General features: G+C 49.0%; 1 protein-coding gene across 4 annotated transcripts in view; it reads left to right on the forward strand.

The window, feature by feature from the left end:
• Nucleotides 1-21,414, forward strand: part of cdc42bpb (CDC42 binding protein kinase beta (DMPK-like)) — a 74,576-nt gene that overhangs the window by 14,858 nt on the left and 38,304 nt on the right. For all 4 annotated transcript variants that reach the window (XM_061219112.1, XM_061219129.1, XM_061219121.1 and 1 more), the window contains exons 2-6: nucleotides 7,794-7,885; nucleotides 16,215-16,298; nucleotides 18,040-18,135; nucleotides 19,858-20,006; nucleotides 21,245-21,338. In XM_061219112.1, coding sequence (XP_061075096.1) covers nucleotides 7,794-7,885; nucleotides 16,215-16,298; nucleotides 18,040-18,135; nucleotides 19,858-20,006; nucleotides 21,245-21,338 — 515 coding nt within the window. The remainder of the gene's footprint in view (nucleotides 1-7,793; nucleotides 7,886-16,214; nucleotides 16,299-18,039; nucleotides 18,136-19,857; nucleotides 20,007-21,244; nucleotides 21,339-21,414) is intronic.

Here is a 21,414-nt window from a genome sequence, read left to right on the forward strand (position 1 = left end):
GCCTTACCCCGGTTGGTTCAGCAGGGCCGAAGCCGTGCAGACTGACCGGTTGGCCTGAAGCAGTGGGCAAAGCGCAGGCCTCCGTGATGCTGTCGAAGGGGCGGAGACTCCGAATAAAGAGTGGCCATTAGAGATATAATGACGTCTCCTGCTATTTCGGGACCGTAATCCGAGCCCCAAAAAGATCATCTGACGAGCGTATTGTATGAAAATGATTAAGTTAAAAATAGCGTATGTCAGCCACTGTCCCGGCTGCCATTAGGATTAATGAAACATGCGTCTGTGCGCGCATCAGTCAGGGCTTTAGCCGCTGCTGCCAGAGTGCTTTCCATTGTTTATGTTCTCGTCCTAAGTGATGTCAAACAACGGCCCTCTATCCGTGCGTCACGGTTCTGGCCAGCGCTGGAAGGCTGAATCGAGAAAAAAGGCCCGAGTCTCGCACAGCCCCCCGGTGAGCAATGCGAAAATGAAACGCGTTATTAAAAACCCATTCGTTTTCACAGGAGCGTAAAGTGCAACTGCCTCTTTTTCGCTCTGATGTTTTGCCGAATTGGGGGATACACTGGCCCTGCCTCCTGGCGGCCTCTTACGTTCTTGTGGGATTAGGTTCTGCACAAAACATGGCTGTTGAGATGAGACCAAAAAAACGAATGCTGAATGAACCGCTTGGACCATTTGGCAAAATATAACCTGTTGACAGTGACACTGAAACCCCCTGAAGACAAAAGGCCTATAAGCAAATTGACTTTTGAGCGGCTGGAAGTGGACTCCTGCAACTGTAGCCAAGACCGCTGTGCTAGGTTGCTTTTAAGGTTGCCGTCTTGTATAGTATTGTAGTACAGGGAGAACGTTAGATCACACATGCTTTTATACGAGTGCCATATGTCATGACGTGAGAGCACAATTTAATCATTGACTACATATGAGGGCAAAAGAGCCTGAAATGTCTATGTGTTTCATGAGAGCCTGTTGTCATGGCCTCAGGCATTTGCAGAGTGTAAAAGTGAAGTAGTGCTGCGTGCTCAGTGGTGTCGTGCCGATATGAAGGTAATTTTGCCCTGGGGTCATGTTGCAGGTTGGCAGGTGGCTTTATTGAAATGCTCTCTTGTTCATTTTATGGCTCTCCTCAGTTCTTATTGTGTAAATATTATTTGTTGGCGGTGAGGCGATTGAGAAAAGGCGGTGGTTCCCTTTTTGAGGCTTGAGTGTGTTTGCGGTGGATGACCGGCTGGTTCTGATTTGATTGATCAGGTCGTAACGTATCATAAAACATAGGTCAGTGTTTAACTGTAATGTAATGTAAAACAATTATAAAGGGCGGTTCTCATACTGGAGCGGTGCGTTGATTGTTTGAAGTTGATGTGAAAAGAATCACCTTTGTAGTTGAAAAGACTCTGGCTCGTTTGAGTGTGTGTGCTTGATCTGTGGCCAGGTTCACTCAGTGTAACGCTGTACTATATCAGCTTTTTGTTATTTTTAAGAATTGTGAAAGAAATATGCTCTGAATCCAAAAAAGAAGCACTAGAAACCACAGCATTTGGAAGAGGGTAGCATGACTTGTTTTATATCTCCAACTTGGCAGCTGCATTTGAGCCAACAGGTGTTGTTTATGCTTTGGAATGGCTGTCGGGCCCTGGGAGAAGTTGCGGAAGCCCAGTCTAGATTTGCATATGTTATTGGATAATGAAAATTGCATATGCAAAGGACAAGCATTAAATATTCATTTTCATTTACTTAGCTGATGCCTCTATCCAGTGAAAATCACATAAATATTGAATATCCATTTCTTTACTGCTGTATATGTGCTGACACAATTCAGGTCAAGCAGCTTACTCAGTGCTGCAACAGCAAACAGGTTTGAAACGCGCATATTTTTGGCAACACGGCCAGTTCCCTAAGCACTACTCAATATCGCTCTTTATTTTGCAGTATAAGGCGACTGGGGAACTCTGCTCAAAATGTTTTCCATTCCACTTCCTCCAAAACCCCTGCTCTGATACTACTGACTTGGAACATTTTTGAAATGCCAGCAACAGCAGTGGTCTGTTCCTTGGTATTATTATGATTGTGAAATGGCGCAGACCTTCTAGAAATCAATGCAATGCGTATGCTTTTAAGACACACCAAAGGTGAAGGCCGTCATTTCTAATGGGAAATGTACTTTTTTTTTTTTTTTTCTCTTTTCTCAGCCAGAACTGGAAGTTGTCCATGAAGATCAGCCTTTGTTCTGTTAAAATGGAGTGTAAAAGGCATGTGGCATGGTCTCTGTGTGCGAAATCCCCCATCCCTACCCCCCACCCCTCCTTGTGGTCAGGGGCTCGATTCCCCACCATGACACACTGCTGCCCTCCCACCCGTGTTTAAGCGTGTTATTCCGCCAGCAGTGATTTCGCGTAATTCCAGTGCAATTTATTTGGTTTGAACAGATTATTTAGACTTTTTAAAAACGTTTATCTCACTTAGACATGAGCGGAGTCGGCAGTCTGTCGGGGGGAAAAAACCCCCGCAAAATGGTCTTGGGCGGGGTGCCGCGTATTCTCTGTGAATCACGCTTGTTTTTTGTGGTGTCTCAAGTGCCGTCCCATATAAATGAGCCGAGTTCATATGCTCGTAATAACAAATAAGAAAAAGGACATTACTCAAGAGGTTGTGTAATAGCACATGGGTGTCTTCTTTTGCTTGTGCTTTTAGTTTCAGAAAAACATTAATGCAGTATGCAGACCTAAGCCTTTGACAAATTAAAAAAATATGAATTTGTATCCTGGGCAATTAGCCCTGGATGAATTTATATAGGAAAAAGCATGAATCTGCCACATTCTCCTCTTATGCCGTGCATCAACTTGAAGCAATAAACAAAAGCTTTTTTTGAATGGAATTTAAAAGTTGTACTGGCCAAGAAAAAGTGTCTCAGTCGATCAGGACACGTGGAGTTCTGAAAAATATATCCATTCGACTGCAATTTAACAGCATACACAGTGGTCAGGCTAGCCCATGGAATGCTGTCTCTGAAAAGCAGGACTTTAAAATCAGCATTTTATACGAATTCACTTGTGTTCTGTTAAATAAGATGCTAATAATTTTCATCTAGCCGCGTTGAGCAAGGTGGCTTGATGACAACATCTTATTTTCGACTTTTCGTTCAAATGAAGAGCTTTCTCTTTGAATCTTGCAGTGCTACCCATGGCTGCGTAAATGTTACGATCAATAAACAACACGAATGTCAGGCGCTGAAAGATGATTGGCACAAAGAAGCAGGACTGGCTAATTTTATTGTGGTTCAAGTCTGAGACTGGTCCGAAACGGTTTAATTTGTGTTCACGTTTGCTGTGTTTGTTTGTGGTCTATTTCTGTGCATAACAGGTTGTTCCTGTTAATGTCACCAGCACCCCCCCCACCCCCCCCCCCCTCATCAGAGAACGCAGTCTCATGTCACCTGGGCCTGTGCCAGCGCGTTTCCCCGCTCCATTCAGCGGACTCATCCGGTGCCAGGCGCTCAGCGGACCTGCGGCCCGGGCGCGGAGCGCAGAGCCGCGGCTCGTTAAAGCAGCAGGGGCGCTCCGCTGTGCAATCCGAGATGTAGGTCTTCGCTTTTGGGCCAGCGGCTCGGGGATTTCGAGACTCCCTCAGTCGCGACACGCAGCGTTTTTCCGAGAAGCGCGGCGCCGATCCAGAACCCCCCTCGTGTTTTTTTTTTTTTTCACAGCTCCGGAGAGCCGGGGCTCACGAGACCTGGCACGAGCGTTGGGGAGGGTGGCACTAACCGGTTCTCAGAGACGTTAAAGGGCTGAAATCCCCCCCCCCCCCCCCCCCCATTTTTAGACCGAGTTCTCTCTCCTTTGAGCCAGAAGGCTTACATCTGCTGGGGTTTTGTTGGTTTGTTTCCTTGTTGTTTTTTTAATGTAACAAATGGCGAGGAGAGTGAATGCAGAAAGAGCTGCAGCTGGTGCTGCCTTCATTCATACAGAATGTAAACAAGAAAAACTGCGAGTTGGAGGACAGGGCCTAGATAACAGATGATGCCTTTTTGAAATCTTTGATATTGAAAACTTAAGTTTGGACTCCAAGAATCTTCATATATTTGAGGACTTTTTCATTAACCTTTTTTTGGAAATCTATTTTTGTAATTTAATTAAGTATATAATATGCATCTTGCTAAAGTAAAAAATTAAACTGTGATTTAATTTTTACATTAGTATTAAGTTTAATTGAACCAATTTCGGCTAGAGAATTTGCCAGAATGTTCAACAGAAAGTAATTATTAAATTATTAAAATAATTCCTTTTATTTCTAAAATTTAAATCTCTTCAGAGATTCTGAAAACATTGAGTGTCCATAGCTGTTTGATATGGAGGTTTTATTTTATTTGAAAAAATTTATTAGGCTCAACAACTAGCACTTGCAGCATAGTTATAGCCAATAAAACTCATCATTGCAGCTAGTCTGTCCAATCACTGTTGCTATTCTGAACTGCATACTGTTTTGTATCCGTTACGGTAAGATCTGCCAGGTCATCTTCAGAATATGAATGCAGAAAAACATCGAACAAACTTCCATCACAGGGAATGTCAGAATTTGCATTCCATAAATGGAAACCTGACAAGGACGCACGTCTCTTCTGCGAAATATGGAAATACTTGCCCAGCTTTCTGAATGAGCAGAGCTTGAAAAAAACTAGCTGCATCACTTTCTTAGACACTTTCTGTACAACTGGACTCACTGCATTCATCTTCCAAACAGCTCAGATGTACATTTTCACTGTCATCTAAGAAGAATTTTCCTTCGCTATCAAATTGCTCATTGGAAGGGACAAACTAAGATTATGTAACAAAAAAATGTTCCCTCAAGGCATAGCATGACAGTGCTGCTTATGGCAGGTGACGGTGAACTAATCTTTGAGCCAGCACCATAAGTAAGGACCGTAGGCATGGCTAACGCTGAAATCAATCCACCAGAGGGAATGACTGTGAAACCTTGGTCACATTCTTAGTGTTGAGGGTTAAAATCAGCTTGCTCCTAAGTACATTGGGCCAAGTGGTAATCAATGGTTAATTAGCCAATAGCCTGTTTTCATTGACACATCCAGATGAAATGTGAAGTGTGTAGAGGAGCACTGTTGTGTTCTGGCTGTGACAGGTGGTGAGCCGCTCTGTGTATGGCCCTGCTCCCACCCCCCTCCCCATCCCCCGCTCTGTCGCCCCTCACGCCATCGGGAGCCCTGGCCCGCTGACACAGCCCAATCTGAGGTAGGAACGCGAGGTTCCTAATCCACAGGATGACCTCTGACCCCTCGCCATCTCGGCCCATTGATGCGGGGGCTTACTGATAACACCGCTCGCTCCCTGGGGACAGCACGGTGACCACGGGTTTAACTGTTACGCTTTTATCTGAAGGGGCAGCCCTTCCTTTCTCCTCCCTGTGCGCTCACTCCCGCCCGTGCTTTCACAGATTACAGCAGTCCCCAGCCCTCCTGTCAGGACATCAGGACGTTTATATCCGCGAAGCCGTGAATATTTTCCGAGGCTAAAAACTGGCTTTGTTTTCACAGACGCCTCTTCCGTATGCCGCCTGTATGGCTCTCACAGGGCCGTTTGAAGCCCGCAGTCCAGAGAACTCGGTGGCACAGTTTTTGTTTCCTGGTACGAGGCACCCGCCTGACTCTCTCGTAAGCTGCACCGCCTGCACTCTGCATGGGTCCGTGTGATTGGTCAGCGCTGAATAACGGACACAAGGGCAGCACATTCCTGGAGCGGGGCTCCTGTACAGGGCAGGGCTGCGCTGGGCGGGGCTTAGCTCCTCAGGGATGGGGGCGGTGTGGGCGGAGGCCCCGTTAGGGGGTCGGTGCGGTGTTTGTGTTATTCGTGTGTGGTCCCTGTCTGACAAGTCCCTGCTCTTCCTCACTTTACAGCACGGCTTCATGCCTCACTCCTGCCTGCTTGCCCGCCTGAGAAAACTTGGGTCTTTTCCCAAAGGAGGCTGCAAGCGTCTTTGACAGAATGGGTAGCTGATCAAGCTCTTTGTCTTAAGTGCAGGCTGGTACAGGTTGTTGGAGGCCATGTTTGTCGTGTACACCCCGGCTGCCTTTGTAGGTCAGGTTAAGCTTGACGAAACTGTCTCCTAACACGGTGTCCAGGCGCAGTTCATTAGAAGAACCTAACCCTTGTCAGCTGTTGCACGGACGTTACATAAGGCCCAGGAGAGGTGTCTTAGGAGTTCGTACCCGAGACGTGCCGTTTATTAGGAAGCGCCTCTGTTCTGTTTTGTTTTTCTTGAACGGTGGCGAGGAGGCGGGCGTGCCGCGTCTGGCGTACGCGAGGCCGGTGTTTAAAGTAAACCCGCCCTGTCATAAACGCTCCGCGGAGCACACGTCCTGTGCTGCCTGCATGCCCTCATATGGTAAAGCACAGGGCTCTGCTCACGCACAGACAGACCGCTGGGCGTCTGCCAGCCCCCCACCCACAGCGCCCCCGTGGGCCTCTCACCTGAGCCGGGGGTCCCGGGGGGGCGGGAGGGGGGACGGGGGCAGGATATGTGGGTTCTGGGGCACAGGGAATGGGGGCGCAGTGTTGAGTGATCCGGGTTCAGCCTAACCAGGCTGCGCAGACTCCTTTTCTAAAGATAAGCTGAAACTGCAGTGATGTGACGTGTACACGAGCAAGACCGCATCTTTCGGGGGGAGTTTTTGAAGGGCGGGGACTCATTTTGACTGACCTCAAATGAGGAGGGGCATGTCGAATGAGGATGCGCGCTGCTGTGTGAAAAGGATATTGATTGGAGGGAAACGGAAAATTGAGACATTTTATCAACATCTCTGCACACTGGTACACGATGACTTAAAATATCAATTCAAATAGGTTTCCCGGAAGTGGATGGAAAAGTGCTGCCCTAACTTCAGTTTCAACTCGTCTTAAACCTGTTGTTTTGTCTAAGGGGGACACTTTACATTTCATTTAGCAGACGCTTTCATCCAAAGCAACGTGCAACACAGTGCATATCAAGGTCAGACAAACAATGTCAGATAAGGTACAGTTCATACACGATTGGGTTTAAGGCCATAAACAACTCCAGTACACAAGGTAGATAGGCCAAGTCTTTAACTACCATACTAAGGCATCAACTTTAGGAACTACTACAGTACGGAGTTGAATACAAATTCTGTCCTCGATTAACATATAAAATATAAGGGGCTAAAGATAGATATAGGTGAAAAACAACTGAGAATAGATTAGGGGACTCCCACAAAGGAGTTGATGTACAGCATGAAGAAATGAGTCTTCAGACTGGCGCAAAATGGGCAGTGAGTGAGTGGATCTTACGAGGTCGTGGAGGTCGTTCCAGTCGGGGCAAGCGAGAGCCATTCACGCGGATGGCAGGATGAGCATTTAGCGTTGGAATTTTACTGTACAGTGGTGCTTAAGTCAAATCCTTTCTTAACGGGAGTACAATTAGGGGAGAGTGACCTAATTACCAACACGCCCATTTCATCCTGCCACGGCCTTGTCAGCTCCTGATACCACATGAACTTGGACCCTCGGTTTGATGAGATGGCAGAAGTTCAAATATTGTTTGTAAGCGATTTGTTGTTCCGTGATGCGTCCTTGTGTCGCCTTTCTCTGCACCAATAAGTAATCTGACCCAAAATAGATCTGCGCAGCGTATGCAAGGTACTGCGGAGAAACCAGATATTCTGATATCATGCTACTGCATCCTGTCTGCGGACATAGGCTAAGCCATTTTTCTCTTTCGCCCTTCCTGCCTCCCCCCTCCCTCCCTCCCTCTCTCTCTCCTGCCTACAGTGAAGCCGTTCACCACCACGGTGAAGGAGATGCGCTTGCACAGAGATGACTTTGAGATGCTCAAGGTGATCGGCCGGGGAGCGTTTGGAGAGGTAAGAGCTCTTACAGGCAACACTATCCGGACTTCCCCACTGTGACCCATGCTTGTCTGGGCACCACAGTCCACATCCTGTCTGGTTTACCAAAACAAAGTAGTTCAAGCCCCTGTCTCCCTGAACCACAAGCGGACCACTTGAGTGGGGGTATCGCACCAGCCTCTAGGGCAGGGATCATCGAATTGCGGCCCTTAAGGGCCAAGAATGCAGGTTTTCCATCCTTCCTTTTCCTTGGATTCAGGTGTGAAGTCTGGGCAATCGGCAGCGCTGCTAGCTCAGTTAATTACCCGGGAGAAAAGAAAACAAGGGCTGGATTTGGATTCGAGAGCCAGATCTGTTTTATCCCTGCCCGAGGGCCTTATTTATATTCCTGGTTGCTGCACATGGCAGAAATCACCACAGGCAGAGCTGTCAGCCCTGGAGCCCTGCCTGCTTCTAATAGGACCGCATCCAGGGCCACACCTCGATAGTGTATCAACCTGCCCTGGAATGCTCACCTAACAGAACCCCTCCCTTGTGTGGGGTACGAGTGTTTAACGGCGTGTCACACTAATCCATTTCCATGTTAATGAATGCTGTGTTGCCTCCCCCTACATAATGTTTATTGAAGTATATGGAACGTTGCTCACCAGCCTCGCTTTCTAGAGTAGGATGAAAAGATTCCCCCTCCACCTAGCTCTTCCTCCATCCCTCGCTTTTCCCTTGTCCCAAATTGTCATTTGTCATGACTTGTGACCTGTGACTCCTGTTCTCCCCAATGCCAGCTCTCTCCCTCTCTAATGGCCTGGTTTCTGTCCTGTTGCACTTCCCGTGATTTTTATGCACTTGACAGGTCCGCCAGTTGGTAGGGTGTTGTTATATTTTTCTACACAATGGATTGCAAAAGACCCCCCTCACGGTGCGTCTGAAGTATCCACAGCAAAAAGGTTAAGCATTTGATTCTCTCAGAGTTGGCTCTGAAGGTGTTTGTACAAGCCTCTGCCTTGTAGCTCTTCTGGAAAAAGACACATTGTGCTTGGCAGTACATTTCCTCAGCGGCGCTTCATGTTTCATCTTGTTTTTAAAAATGTGCTCCCTGACTGGCCCTGTCTGTAAAAAGTACTCACTTTGAGCCAAGACCAGGTCTTACAGGTCGCTGGTGTGAGCCCAGTCTGTGCCTTTAGCTGACTATGACCAGGAGTCCACAGCAGCAGGAAATGACTGGCTTGATCTCACCAGTGCTTGACAGTGGCTTCATCAGAGTTTCCACTACTTTAGCTCCCCCACCTCCATTGCAGATCCCTGACACGGTCATCTGTAGGCATTAAGTGCCTTGTCGATAGCTCTCCTGTAGCATCGTGTGACTTGATGAGGGGCCGTACATATCATTGGTACAGCTGTGGGGCTCAGAGCTGATTGGCTGAGACAGCGGCATGGCCCCTGTAGCATTCAGGGCTGATTGGGTATGAGAGAGCAGCATAGCCGGGGCTCCATGCTGATTGGGTGAGTCAGCAGTGTAGCCCCCGTAGTGCTCAGAGCTGATTGGCTGAGAGAGCAGTGTAGCTCCTGTAGAGCTATGAAGCTCGCAACTGATTGGCTGAGACCACAGCACCTGCACAGGTAGCTAGGCTGTTGGCTAGAGCTTACTGAAACCAGGGTGTGGGCCACAGTACTTACTGTGGTAATGCCACAGACCTGTCTCTGACAGGGGAGACAACAAGCTTTTTATAGTGTATTTTAATAGCATACGTACGCCAGATATGTACTGGGTATCGCTTTCACTCCCCATGTTTGTGGGTGTCTGTGCACATATACACGTGCGTAAATACTAAGAGCAGTAAATACTGACACTCTGGACTGGATATACTGTTTCCCCTGAGGTCGTTGCCACAGCTTTCAAACTTCCCTTTTCATTTCTGTCGCTACAGTTTGCTGTGATTTTATTTATAATAAGCAATAAAAAATTAGGTTTTTTTGTGCTTTATGAGCTGATCTGTTGGGGGAAGTCGAGGTTAGTATGCCATCCCCACCACTGAGAGCCCTGTGTTGCTGCCCCTTGTGGGGGCCATGGCAGCAGGCTGCGGTTATGGAGGACAGTGCGGGTGGCGAGGGGCGGGGGCAGACGGCTCTTCTTCCCCAGGTGCAGGAAAGGGATGTGGTACTCGACAGGGAAATGACAGAATTGGATTTCCCTTCACAGATAATGTGGGTTCTCATGGGCAGGGGATAACACAGCCCTGTCAAACGTTTCTCTCGAAAAAGGGAGGAGAAAAAAAAAAACACCACTCCGTGACAAGAGAGGGGAAAGTTATTTTTAAGTTGCACTCATTGTGTGGTTTGGCTGAGACTTAGCTGTGAACAACAGAGCTGTGCAATCTGTGCCCTTGACAGAGGGAGCTACTGCACACATCATTTAACCACTTTTGTTTATAATTCACTCTGCCTTATTGATATTTTATTTATTTTCTGTGTCGAATAGTTGTTTTTTTTAATCGATGGAAATGACAAACTTTGGTGGAACCGGAGTGTCTGAGCACGTGCAGCTCTGCACGTCACACAAAGTAGGAATGTGAGAAATGGGTGGAGGGGGGGGGAAATACAATATTTGATTAAGAATCCTGTCCCTTAATCCGGCCTGCTTACGCGGTAAATGGGAGAGCCATTTTGTGGGTGAGAGGGACCTACGCATTTTTCTTTTTCTTGGGTTGGGTTTGGTTTCCTCCCGGTGCAGCCCGGCTGATGGAGGAGAAAGTAGGCTGTGTGTGCCGGGCCTGCCAGCTCCACCTCCCTGGAGTTCCTGTGGCTCCCGGTTACAGGATAAATATCCCAGATAAGCGCTTAGTCCAAATATCCTGTTTGTGACTGATGTTGTCTTCCTGCTGAAAGTATGCGACGCAGGAAGGTGAGAGGAAAGGAGGCACAAAGTGTGTTGTTTCTTACTGTCCTCTTACCCTCCCCCCCCCCCCCCCCCCCCCCTCGCTGAACACTGCAAAGCTGAACGCTGGTGTTAGTGTGCAGCACTTCTGAACACAGCAAAGCTAAACGCTGGTGTTAGTGTGTGCAGCACTTCTGAACATGACAAAGCTGAACGCTGGTGTTAGTGTATGCAGCACTTCTGAACACAGCAAAGCTGAACGCTGGTGTTAGTGTGCAGCACTTCTGAATGCCGCAAAGCTGAACGCTGGTGTTAGTGTGCAGCACTTCTGAATGCCGCAAAGCTGAACGCTGGTGTTAGTGTGCAGCACTTCTGAACGCTGGTGTTAGTGTGCAGCACTTCTGAACACAGCAAAGCTGAACACTGGTGTTAATGTGCAGCACTTCTGAACGCCGCACAGCTGAACGCTGGTGTTTAGTGTGCAGCACTTCTGAACACAACAAAGCTGAACGCTGTTGTTAGTGTGCAGCACTTCTGAACGCCGCAAAGCTGAACGCTGGTGTTAGTGTATGCAGCACTTCTGAACACAGCAAAGCTGAACGCTGGTGTCAGTGTGTGCAGCACTTCTGAACACGACAAAGCTGAACGCTGGTGTTCGTGTATGCAGCACTTCTGAACACAGCAAAGCTGAACGCTGGTGTTAGTGTGCAGCACTTCTGAACACAGCAAAGCTGAACGCTGGTGTTAGTGTATGCAGCACTTCTGAACACAGCAAAGCTGAACGCTGGTGTTAGTGTGCAGCACTTCTGAATGCCGCAAAGCTGAACGCTGGTGTTAGTGTGCAGCACTTCTGAATGCCGCAAAGCTGAACGCTGGTGTTAGTGTGCAGCACTTCTGAACGCTGGTGTTAGTGTGCAGCACTTCTGAACACAGCAAAGCTGAACACTGGTGTTAATGTGCAGCACTTCTGAACGCCGCACAGCTGAACGCTGGTGTTTAGTGTGCAGCACTTCTGAACACAACAAAGCTGAACGCTGTTGTTAGTGTGCAGCACTTCTGAACGCCGCAAAGCTGAACGCTGGTGTTAGCGTATGCAGCACTTCTGAACACAGCAAAGCTGAACGCTGGTGTCAGTGTGTGCAGCACTTCTGAACACGACAAAGCTGAACGCTGGTGTTCGTGTATGCAGCACTTCTGAACACAGCAAAGCTGAACGCTGGTGTTAGTGTGCAGCACTTCTGAACACAGCAAAGCTGAACGCTGGTGTTAGTGTATGCAGCACTTCTGAACACAGCAAAGCTGAACGCTGGTGTTAGTGTGTGCAGCACTTCTGAACACGACAAAGCTGAACGCTGGTGTTAGTGTGTGCAACACTTCTGAACACAGCAAAGCTGAACGCTGGTGTTAGTGTGTGCAGCACTTCTGAACACGACAAAGCTGAACGCTGGTGTTAGTGTGCAGCACTTCTGAACAAGACAAAGTTGAACGCTGGTGTTAGTGTGCAGCACTTCTGAACACGATAAAGTTGAACGCTGGTGTTAGTGAGCAGCGCTTCTGAACACGACAAATTAAACGCTGGTTTTATTGTGTGGCTCGCTGGAACACAGCAAAGCTGAAAGTGTCCCTGTGCAGCACTTCTGAACACTGTAAGGCTTGTGGGGGCACTACACTGGGGGGCGGCCTGTACCGTAGTGGTTTCGGTACGTGCCTGGGACCCGCAAGGTTGGCAGTTCGATCCCTGGTGTAACCACAATAAGATCCACACAGCCATTGGGCCCTTGAGCAAGGCCCTTAACCCCGCATTGCTCCAGGGGAATTGTCTCCTGCTTAGTCTAATCAACTGTACGTCACTCTGGATAAGAGTGTCTGCCAAATGCCATTAATGTAATGTAGTGTAATGTAATGTAATGTAATGTAATGCTTAATGCCAAAGCTAGCACGTGCCGCTCGGGCACACTGAGTCAGCGCGTTACCCAGGCTCTCCGCACACAGCCCGGGTTAGGGGGTGCACCTCTCTCTGCGGGGGGCTGACTGATTTAGGGCGCCCCGTTGCGGAGGGGGTTCGGTGGGGTCTGAGTTCCTGAGAGGTGGGCTTCCTTACGGCCCTCCTGTGGGCCGCGGGGCCGCGGGGCCGCTGCAGAGGGCCCGGTCCCAGGCCCAGGCCGCCTCTCCGCCGCAGAGATCCACATCCTGACATTGTGCAAAATCTACTACGCTGCACTGTTTCCTCCTGCCCTTGCCCTTCCACCCAAAAAACCCCCCCCCCAAAAAAACACCCCCTAAATTTATGACGCTCTCCCTTACCTATGCTGGCGGGTATCCGCTCTGACGCGCTGCAAATCGATTCAGTGGCGCTCCAGTCAGTCCGTGCCTTGAAAGGGCATACGTGGCACGGCGACCGCAGGTTTGAGTTTAACAGCACAATGCAGTCTACTTCCCCTCTGTACTGTTTGTACAGAACGGCCCGTTGCGGCTTTCCTGACCCAGCGTGTTTTGTCCAGGGGAACTGCATTGTCCCGTGTGCTTTATTGCCGATGAAACATTGAGCCAAATTTCGCACTGCACCCTGCCGTGCACGGTTTACTAGCGTGTGTATGTAGCGCAGAATCAAAGTTGTTTTCCTGGTTGTCGGACCACTTGGTTGTTTTAAAATAAATTGAAATTCCCTTAATTTTTGGTTGAAATTCCCTGCTTGGGGAATGCTCGTTTTTTTATCATGTGTCTTGGGTGGATATTAATTTTCTTGTCCTCCTTAGGGGTTGTTTTCAGCTTTACTGGATTCAACATTGTCTCTCACTGACACTAATACCACATTTACACCAGATGTTACTCTCCAGCTTACTTACCCTGGCACTTTACTGAAAATGCTTCACTCTCACTTTACTGAATGCTAAACTGTAACTTGGCACCGAATGTGAAACAGTCCCTTTAAACCCTGCATGAGTTTCATATGTATATCTGTGGATTTAGTGAATGAGCCTGTTGACCCCGTGTGTGGGCTGCTACCGCACGTGAACAAGGTCTCCTGGCATTTAGGGCCTCTGACGGACCCCTCTGCCTGGCTCTGGGCTCAGAATCAGGACAGCCTGACACTGTCTTGGTCTGTGTCTAAATAAGGAAAGGAGAAAAGAGAAAAAAAAAAAAAAAAAAATCCTTTGCAGCAGGGCTGAGTTGAGCTTGTTTTTGTAATGAGGTCAGTTATCTGGTGTGGGGAGGCCCTGCACTGATAGTTGATTTTACGCATGCTTGTGAGCTTGTTTGTTCATGCATGGAAAGTGTGATTGTGTAATATCTTTTCCGTGTTCCTGCCCACTCTGGCCTGTGTTTTGAGGTGAGCTGCTTTGGTACTGCCCACGATAAACCCATGGATAATACCTTGCGTCAATTGATAGGTGATATCACTCAAGTCATTAACTTCTGATGTTGGCAGAAGCCCTCGATGCTGTTCTTTCAGGGCCGGTTTTGCAGGCACGTATTGAGTTTAGTCCTGGACTAAATTGAGTTTTGTGTGGAGAATCTCCATTCAAAATTGAATTTAGTCAGGGACTGGGCTTAATCTGTCTGCGATACCGCCCTTATTGTTTTAACCTTGAAGGCATAACAAAATCAAAAAGGGTGTTACAGATTGAGTGTAAAGGACCATTAAAAAATGTTTATTTTCTTGCACAAGCCATCGGTGAAATATGAACAAGACTGTTCTGCTTGGCTGGGAGTAAGAAGTGTTCGAGTTTTTATAGCTGTGTTATTGTATTAAAGGTAAACATACCTACTTCAGCTAGTTTTGCCTGCACTCATGGCGGACCAAGCATTGTGTTCTTTAGCTAACCGACTGGTCAGCGTTTTGCTGAATCTCCAGCTGATGGAAATTGAACTTAATGAGTATGAATGGTAAGAAGCAGAGTATTAATGCATGCTCTTGTTGAGCTGTAAATCAGAAAATGGGGTGACGTCTTAATGTCCAGAGACCGGAGAGATACTGCGTCCCTCCTCAGACCTCAGCCAGACTCAGAAAAGATTAAAGTGCACTCCGATACATTATTCAGCGGTGACATGAGCCGCTGCCACTTAAAAGTGTACAGTAGGTGTCTGCTGTGGGTGTGAGTCACTCACATCAGTGAAAAGGACAGGGCTGTCGGTGCATTACAGCCAGCCGCTGGGATGCAGGTGACGAGGGCGTTTGGGAACGCAGAGCTGTGGAAACCAGCCAATAGGAATAGGACTGGGTGGTTGAAGACTCTTTTTTTGCAGTGTCAGGGTGCTCTTTGTCATATTAATCCCATGTTGTGGCTCTAATATCACCGTGTGGTGTTTGTCTCCCCAGCTGAGGGGTCCCTGTGCGGAGGCTGCCCTCGTCTCACGAGCCTTCCTCCCTGCACAGCAGGGCCTCTCAGCGCTGCGTTTGAATGCTCTGAACCCCGCGCCCGCCGCCCCCTGCAATTTCAGAGTCGTAAAGATGACAAAAGCCACTTAGTCTCCCAGGCCACGAAGCAAACGCCGGTCTCACGTGATTCAGCCGGAGCACCGCAGGGTCCTCTGAGCTGCTCCCTGTGACTAATTGGCCAACCCTGGCGGTAGGCTGGTCAAGCCCCTTCCTCGTTTATGTGGTCACCAGCTCCTTTAGGTTTTGGGTTCACTGGCGTTCGCTGTGCTGTCATAGCGTGGCAGCCATTTTGTGAGAGGGCCGGGCGGCTGCAGGGTCTGTCCTCATATACTCAGTTTTTAACAGAAGGCTTTGCCTGTTGTCACGGTGAAGGAGGCTATGCGAAATGATTCTGATATGATGAAATGGGAACGTAGCTATGCAAGTGTGAGAGGTTGAGAAGACCCCCCAGCGTCAGTCCGTATGAGGAGACTTCAGAGAATTCAGACGGCCTCCTCTATCTGTGGGTGTGTCGGTCTGTGCAAACTGAAATCGAGCCTGCATGGGTGTGGGCACTGTGAGGGGTAGAAGGGGGTGGAGGTACCTCTGAGTGCCACAGCTGTCACTCCTACACTGGCTCTGTCCTTTTGACTGTGTCCCCCTCCTCCTAGATTTCTTTTCATCACAGTACAGTTTCTGCCACAATACTACTACTTTCACAACAATGAGTGTTATTGCTCCGTCTCTGGCACGCCGTTTGTGGGAGTTATTGCTGCGGGCAATTTAGTAGTAAAAGTGTAATTTGCATGACATTGACCCTGGTGTTTGAGATTTATTGGCCTTTTTAGCACATGGTGAATGCTGCATTTCATACATGCTGTCTTATTGGTCAACATTGTGGTCTGCGGAGAGTCATTGAGAAAAGAAAACACGAGGCTGAAATAAGCCGGGATAAAAATAAAATGAAGCTGAAATCCTTCGCGCGGTAATCGAAAGCACAGAAATGGCAGACCGCTGATCATTTATGCATCATGTGACCCGAGCCTTTTGCCCCCCCCCACCCCCACCCGCTGTCCTCCCCTCCCCCTCCTCCCTTTCTCTCCTTTTTTTAGGTTGCCGTGGTGAAAATGAAAAACACAGAACGGGTGTACGCCATGAAGATCCTGAACAAATGGGAGATGCTGAAGAGAGCTGAAGTAAGGGAGTGAGATTTGTTTAAAAACCCTCTGCTCTTTCACCCGGTCCTGTGGCTGATAAGCCCAATAAGGCCGTTTGTTCCCCCCCCCCCGCCTGCTGGGGTTCCTCGGACCACATTTGGCTGCTTGCGGCCTGGACCTGTTTCCGCTGGTCACCATCGTGGTCACGCGGTTTAGTCCCAGGGTTTCAGAAAATACATGCTTCTGCTAGAAATGTCCATTTCAATTCAAGTAAATAGAGGATTTATATTCGCAATGGGTTTTACTATATCAATCATATTTTCTGTTATAGTATATATGTATATTTTCTCTACTACCAGTGTGGAGGAATTTTTATGCGGTACATTGGAACAGAAATGCACTATTGGGGTCATAAACAACAAAGCTAAATCTTGAAATAATACTTGAATAGAAACAAAAATGAAAAGTGCATGAAAGTGTCGATGGAATGTTTCTGAATATTTCCCTTGTATTTTGTACTGAACCTTTATCGTAAGGTAAGATGTCCGTGCCCCAGTCAGCCCATAGCTGCGTTGCTGTGCCCTGGCCAAGCCCATCGCGAGACACGCAGCAGTCTTTATTTTCTCCTCCTCCGCTCGACCTAGTTTCTCCGCAGTCAGGCCTGACTGTGTGACAGCGCTCGTGGGCATCCGGCCCTCCGCGAACAGCGATGTCAGGAGACCTTTTGTCAACAACGAGTTGATCATTAATCCCTCAATCCTCTGCCGTTGCCGTTGGACGGTGCGGAGCGACGAAGCTGTTGTTCATCCTGCCGCTGTCTCTCATCTCTCCCCCCCTTTATACCGCGGTCGAATAACGCGATCCGGCTTTTCCTGTTATCGGTTAAAGAGACAACGGTGATGGAGTGGTGGGCTATACCTCCGCGTGTGTCGGTTGTTTCTCTAACAGAGCCAGTGCAGTGATGGATTAAGCGGACAGGGGGGGATCTTTACTAAAGACGGTTTCCTGGACCTGACCCGATCCGAACAGGGCGGGAGTGCAGAGCGGTGGATAAGGAACTGAGTTTATAAAGGTTCCAGATTAGCTTTGAGGAGGGAGGGTCTCCCCAGTTGAATTCACTGCTAAATAATACATAATGCAGTATGTATAAATAGATACCAGTCTGTGTGAGCTGTCCTGGATAATGGTATCTGACAGGTGTATTTTTTCATGCGGTGTGGGGTCACTGTGTGGAATAGCTTGCCAGATCATGTAGCAGGATTTCAACACCAGGCTCGATTCGATGCTTGGTAATATCTAGTTTTTAGGTAAACTAAGCACTAGGTATACTTAGTGGGAGGAAAGTAGTGCCCATTGTTCGACTGAATGGCCTGTTCATTATTATCTTACTGCCCTAAGTGTAATATTAATGTGAGAGATTAACACTGGAGCTCTTCCTTGTGTGCGACTGGTTTGTATGAAATGAGGCGAGAGTCTCTCCTCCACCCTCCCTGCCACCAGGGTTCGTGTCTTCCTTTGAGTTGATCTGTGATAATGGGCGGTTTGGGGCTGCGGTGGTGTTGGGCGACGGGTCAGGAAAGCGAGTGGTGGGGGAAACGCGGAAGACCGGACCCGATGGATGTGAAGCAACGACGATGCCACTGTCACGTGTGTGTGTGCGTGCGTGCGTGTATATGTGTGTGCGTGTGTGTGTGTGTGTGTATATGTGTGTGCGTGCGTACGCACGTGTGTGTGTGTGTGTGTGTGTGTGTGAAGTTGACCCGCTGTTGTTCCCCGCCAGACGGCCTGCTTTCGGGAGGAGCGGAACGTTCTGGTGAACGGGGACTGCCAGTGGATCACCACGCTGCACTACGCCTTCCAGGACGACAACTTCCTGGTAAGGGCCGGAGCGCAGGGAGCGCTGCCCCCGGGCGATGCTCCGGGCTCTCTTCGTCATTTCTGTCCAGCCCTCTGCTCGGTTCTGTGACGTTACGTCTCAGTTGAGAATAAAAAGAGACGCTGCATAACAATATAAGGGTCCGTACTGCTCAATCCTGTGCGTTCACTTTGCCTTCTGCAAGCACCACATTGACTGGACCGCAAGCAGGGCTCTACAATAAAAAAAAATTCCAAGTAGTGCATGTGTATCAATCCATCATAATTTGTAGATTATTTTTCCATTTCGCGCACACATCAATTTCCAGAAGCAAATGCCCCTAAAAAGGGAGCACTATCAAGCCCTCACCAGAAAGACTATCATGTCCCTTTTTTTGTTATCACTCCTTATAAGACTGATTAATGCACAGTTCTGAAAGCTCTCGCTGTTCACCGTCATGACAGGTAATCCTGGCATGTTGTAACATGAAGCTCTAGTCTGCCTGATAAACGGCTCGGCTCGGCTAGTCCCTTCTTAGATTTGCGTCTTCAGATTTAAGTTCTTCTCTCTCGCCCAGCCTCACTGTAAAACACAGTCCAGCGGTGTTTACAGTGCAATAGATCCACAGTAAATTACAACACGGTATCTGAAAGCTAAGCAGTGTGAGAATCCCCCCCCCCTCCCTTCTGTGGCTTGGTGGTGGTGTGTCGAGATGACCTCGTGCCCTGTCCGTCTGAGCCACAAGGTGTCTGGGATGGGGGCTTATGTTCGCGAGTGGCGTTATTATTGGGGTGTGTCCAGTTCCTGTGGGGAGCACAGCCTAATAATAGAGCTTTCTCTGTTCTGTCACTGTGCTCCAGGGCAGTCCAGACCCGTGACTGCTGTGGACAGTGCACTCATTAAGTATTAATGCCACAGCCACAGTGACTGCAGCCTTTCTGTCATGATCATGATGCTTATGTGATGGATGGCTTTGGTCACGTCATCTTTATCCCAAAAATCTCCCAGATGGGGGGGCTGTCAGACTAGCTGAAGTGCTTTTTGTCAATGTCCAGCATCCAAGCGTGACCCTGCCAGCACAGAATGTGACCATTCTGCTGCGTAATCGGCCATAAGGCTATACCCGATAAGGGGAAGATTCATTCAGGAGAAATGATGCTGCCTCTTTGCTTGAGTGACACCTGTGGTTGATCGGGGTACTGCAGCCTGCCGGCTCAGATCTGCTGAGCTGCAGAGGGAAAACGGGTGTCAGCGGTAGCATGCGTCTTGACATTAACACAAAATTCAGCAGTGATGGGAGTGGCTGACAAACAAGATTAAGCATTTATCTTGCTGGCAGAAAAAGTAAATATGTGATAAGATCTGTTTAAAAATAAATGTGCCTAGGGCTCTCTAGTGCTCCCATTTTAGGAGAATGTGCTCATGAAAATTTATGTGTGCTAACTAGAAAAATAATTTAGGAGCACATCTAATTGGGATGCATTAGCCTGCTCCTAAATGTTTCAACTTGGCAGCACAAAATTGTTAACATAGGGCCCTGGTATGAACAGATTTCAAAGCTGAAAACTCAGCTTTAGGGAGTTTTGCGTCAGCCAACTGCCTTGTAAAAATGTCATTGCGGTTTGATTATCAAGACCTTATCACATCACATCACGGACACAAATCAGATGAAACCACATCAGCTGATTTTCTCTGATGTTTCTTTAGCCTGGGAAATGTATTCTCCGCCATTTTGTCTTGCAGTACTTGGTCATGGACTACTACGTTGGTGGGGACCTGCTGACTTTGCTCAGCAAGTTTGAAGACCGGCTTCCGGAGGACATGTCGAAGTTCTACGTGGCAGAGATGGTTCTGGCTATCCATTCCATCCATCAGCAACACTATGTACACAGGTGAGGCCTGCTCGGCGGCAGGGAAGTCCCGGGAGGTCGGGTGGGGACAGTACGAGCTAAAATGGGGTTGCTTGAGGGATGTTGCCATGACAGCAGAGCGGTTGGTGAGGTCACAGTGGCCTCTTCCTCGAAGCGCTTGCAGTGGACGAGTCGCCCCTGGAGGTGGATCCTCGCTTCCTGCTACCTGTGGCGAGCGGAAGGAAGCACATCCTGTAGCAGCAGGAAGAGCCGGCAGCACCCTGCCGCCAACCCCCCCCCCCCCCCCCCCCCGCCCGTGTGTTTACCCACGCGCGCGACCAGACCGAGCATGCTCAGAGACGTTATGTAGTCTTTCTGAAGATAATGACACCCTTGCTTACGATAGTCAGGGCTGGTGTGTGTGTGTGTGTGTGTGTGTGTGTGTGTGTGTGTGTGTGTGTGTGTGTGTGTGTGTGTGTGTGTGTGTGTGTGTGTGTGTGTGTGTGTGTGTGTGTGTGTGTGTGTGTGTGTGTGTGTGTGTGTGTGTGTGTGTGTGTGTGTGTGAGACTGCTCAGGGCTGGTGTGTGTGTAATGGCTCAGGGCTGGTGTGTGTGTGTGTGCGTGTGTGTGAGACTGCTCAGGGCTGGTGTGTGTGTAATGGCTCAGGGCTGGTGTGCGTGTGTGTGCGTGTGTGTGTGTGTGTAACGGCTCAGGGCTGGTGTGTGTGTGTGTGTATCAGCTGAAGGCGGTGCGGCAGGTCCCTCCGCCCGGGTCAGGCTCCAGCCCCCCTCCCCTTGCGGCCTGTTTGTTTCCGCCCTGTCGCCGCTCGGCAGAGGGCTGTGCCAGGGAGACTGTGTGTGGCCTCCAGCCAGGACGCCCTCCTCCCCCCAGCCGGGGAGCGGGAGGGCACAACAATGCCGGGCTGTTGGAGCACTGGCCTGGCCGGTGTGGAATCCGGCCCTCTCACCACAGCTCGTGGGCAGGGGGGGAGAAATGGCACGGCCTGCTGTTTTTAAGAAGGAGCTCCTGACTAGCAGTCGTGTATTTCTGCGAGGTTCTGCGTTGTTTATTGAAAAGTAGGTCAGAGTGGCACTTGGTGATAACTGATAGGTGCGATGGCATGCGTGCCACGGTGGTATAACACCGCTCGGTGGGAACTCCCCTGGCTCACATTCCTGTGAAAGTACCCGACCCTGGGCCTACGGGTATGCCTGTTTTTGTTGTTCCTCTCAAACGAGTCTTCTTCGCTTTATGACGGGCTGGTGTCTGTCTGCTTTCAGAGACATAAAGCCAGACAACGTCTTGCTGGACATGAACGGCCACATCCGCCTGGCAGACTTCGGGTCCTGTCTGAAGATGATGGACGATGGGACGGTAAGTATCTCCGGGGTTCGCCCCCCCCCCCTCCAGCGTCACAGTGAGAGGGGCAGGGGGAGAGTTCTCCTTCCAG

This window comes from Conger conger, chromosome 1, assembly GCF_963514075.1.
Source record: "Conger conger chromosome 1, fConCon1.1, whole genome shotgun sequence".
Lineage (NCBI taxonomy): Eukaryota > Metazoa > Chordata > Actinopteri > Anguilliformes > Congridae > Conger > Conger conger.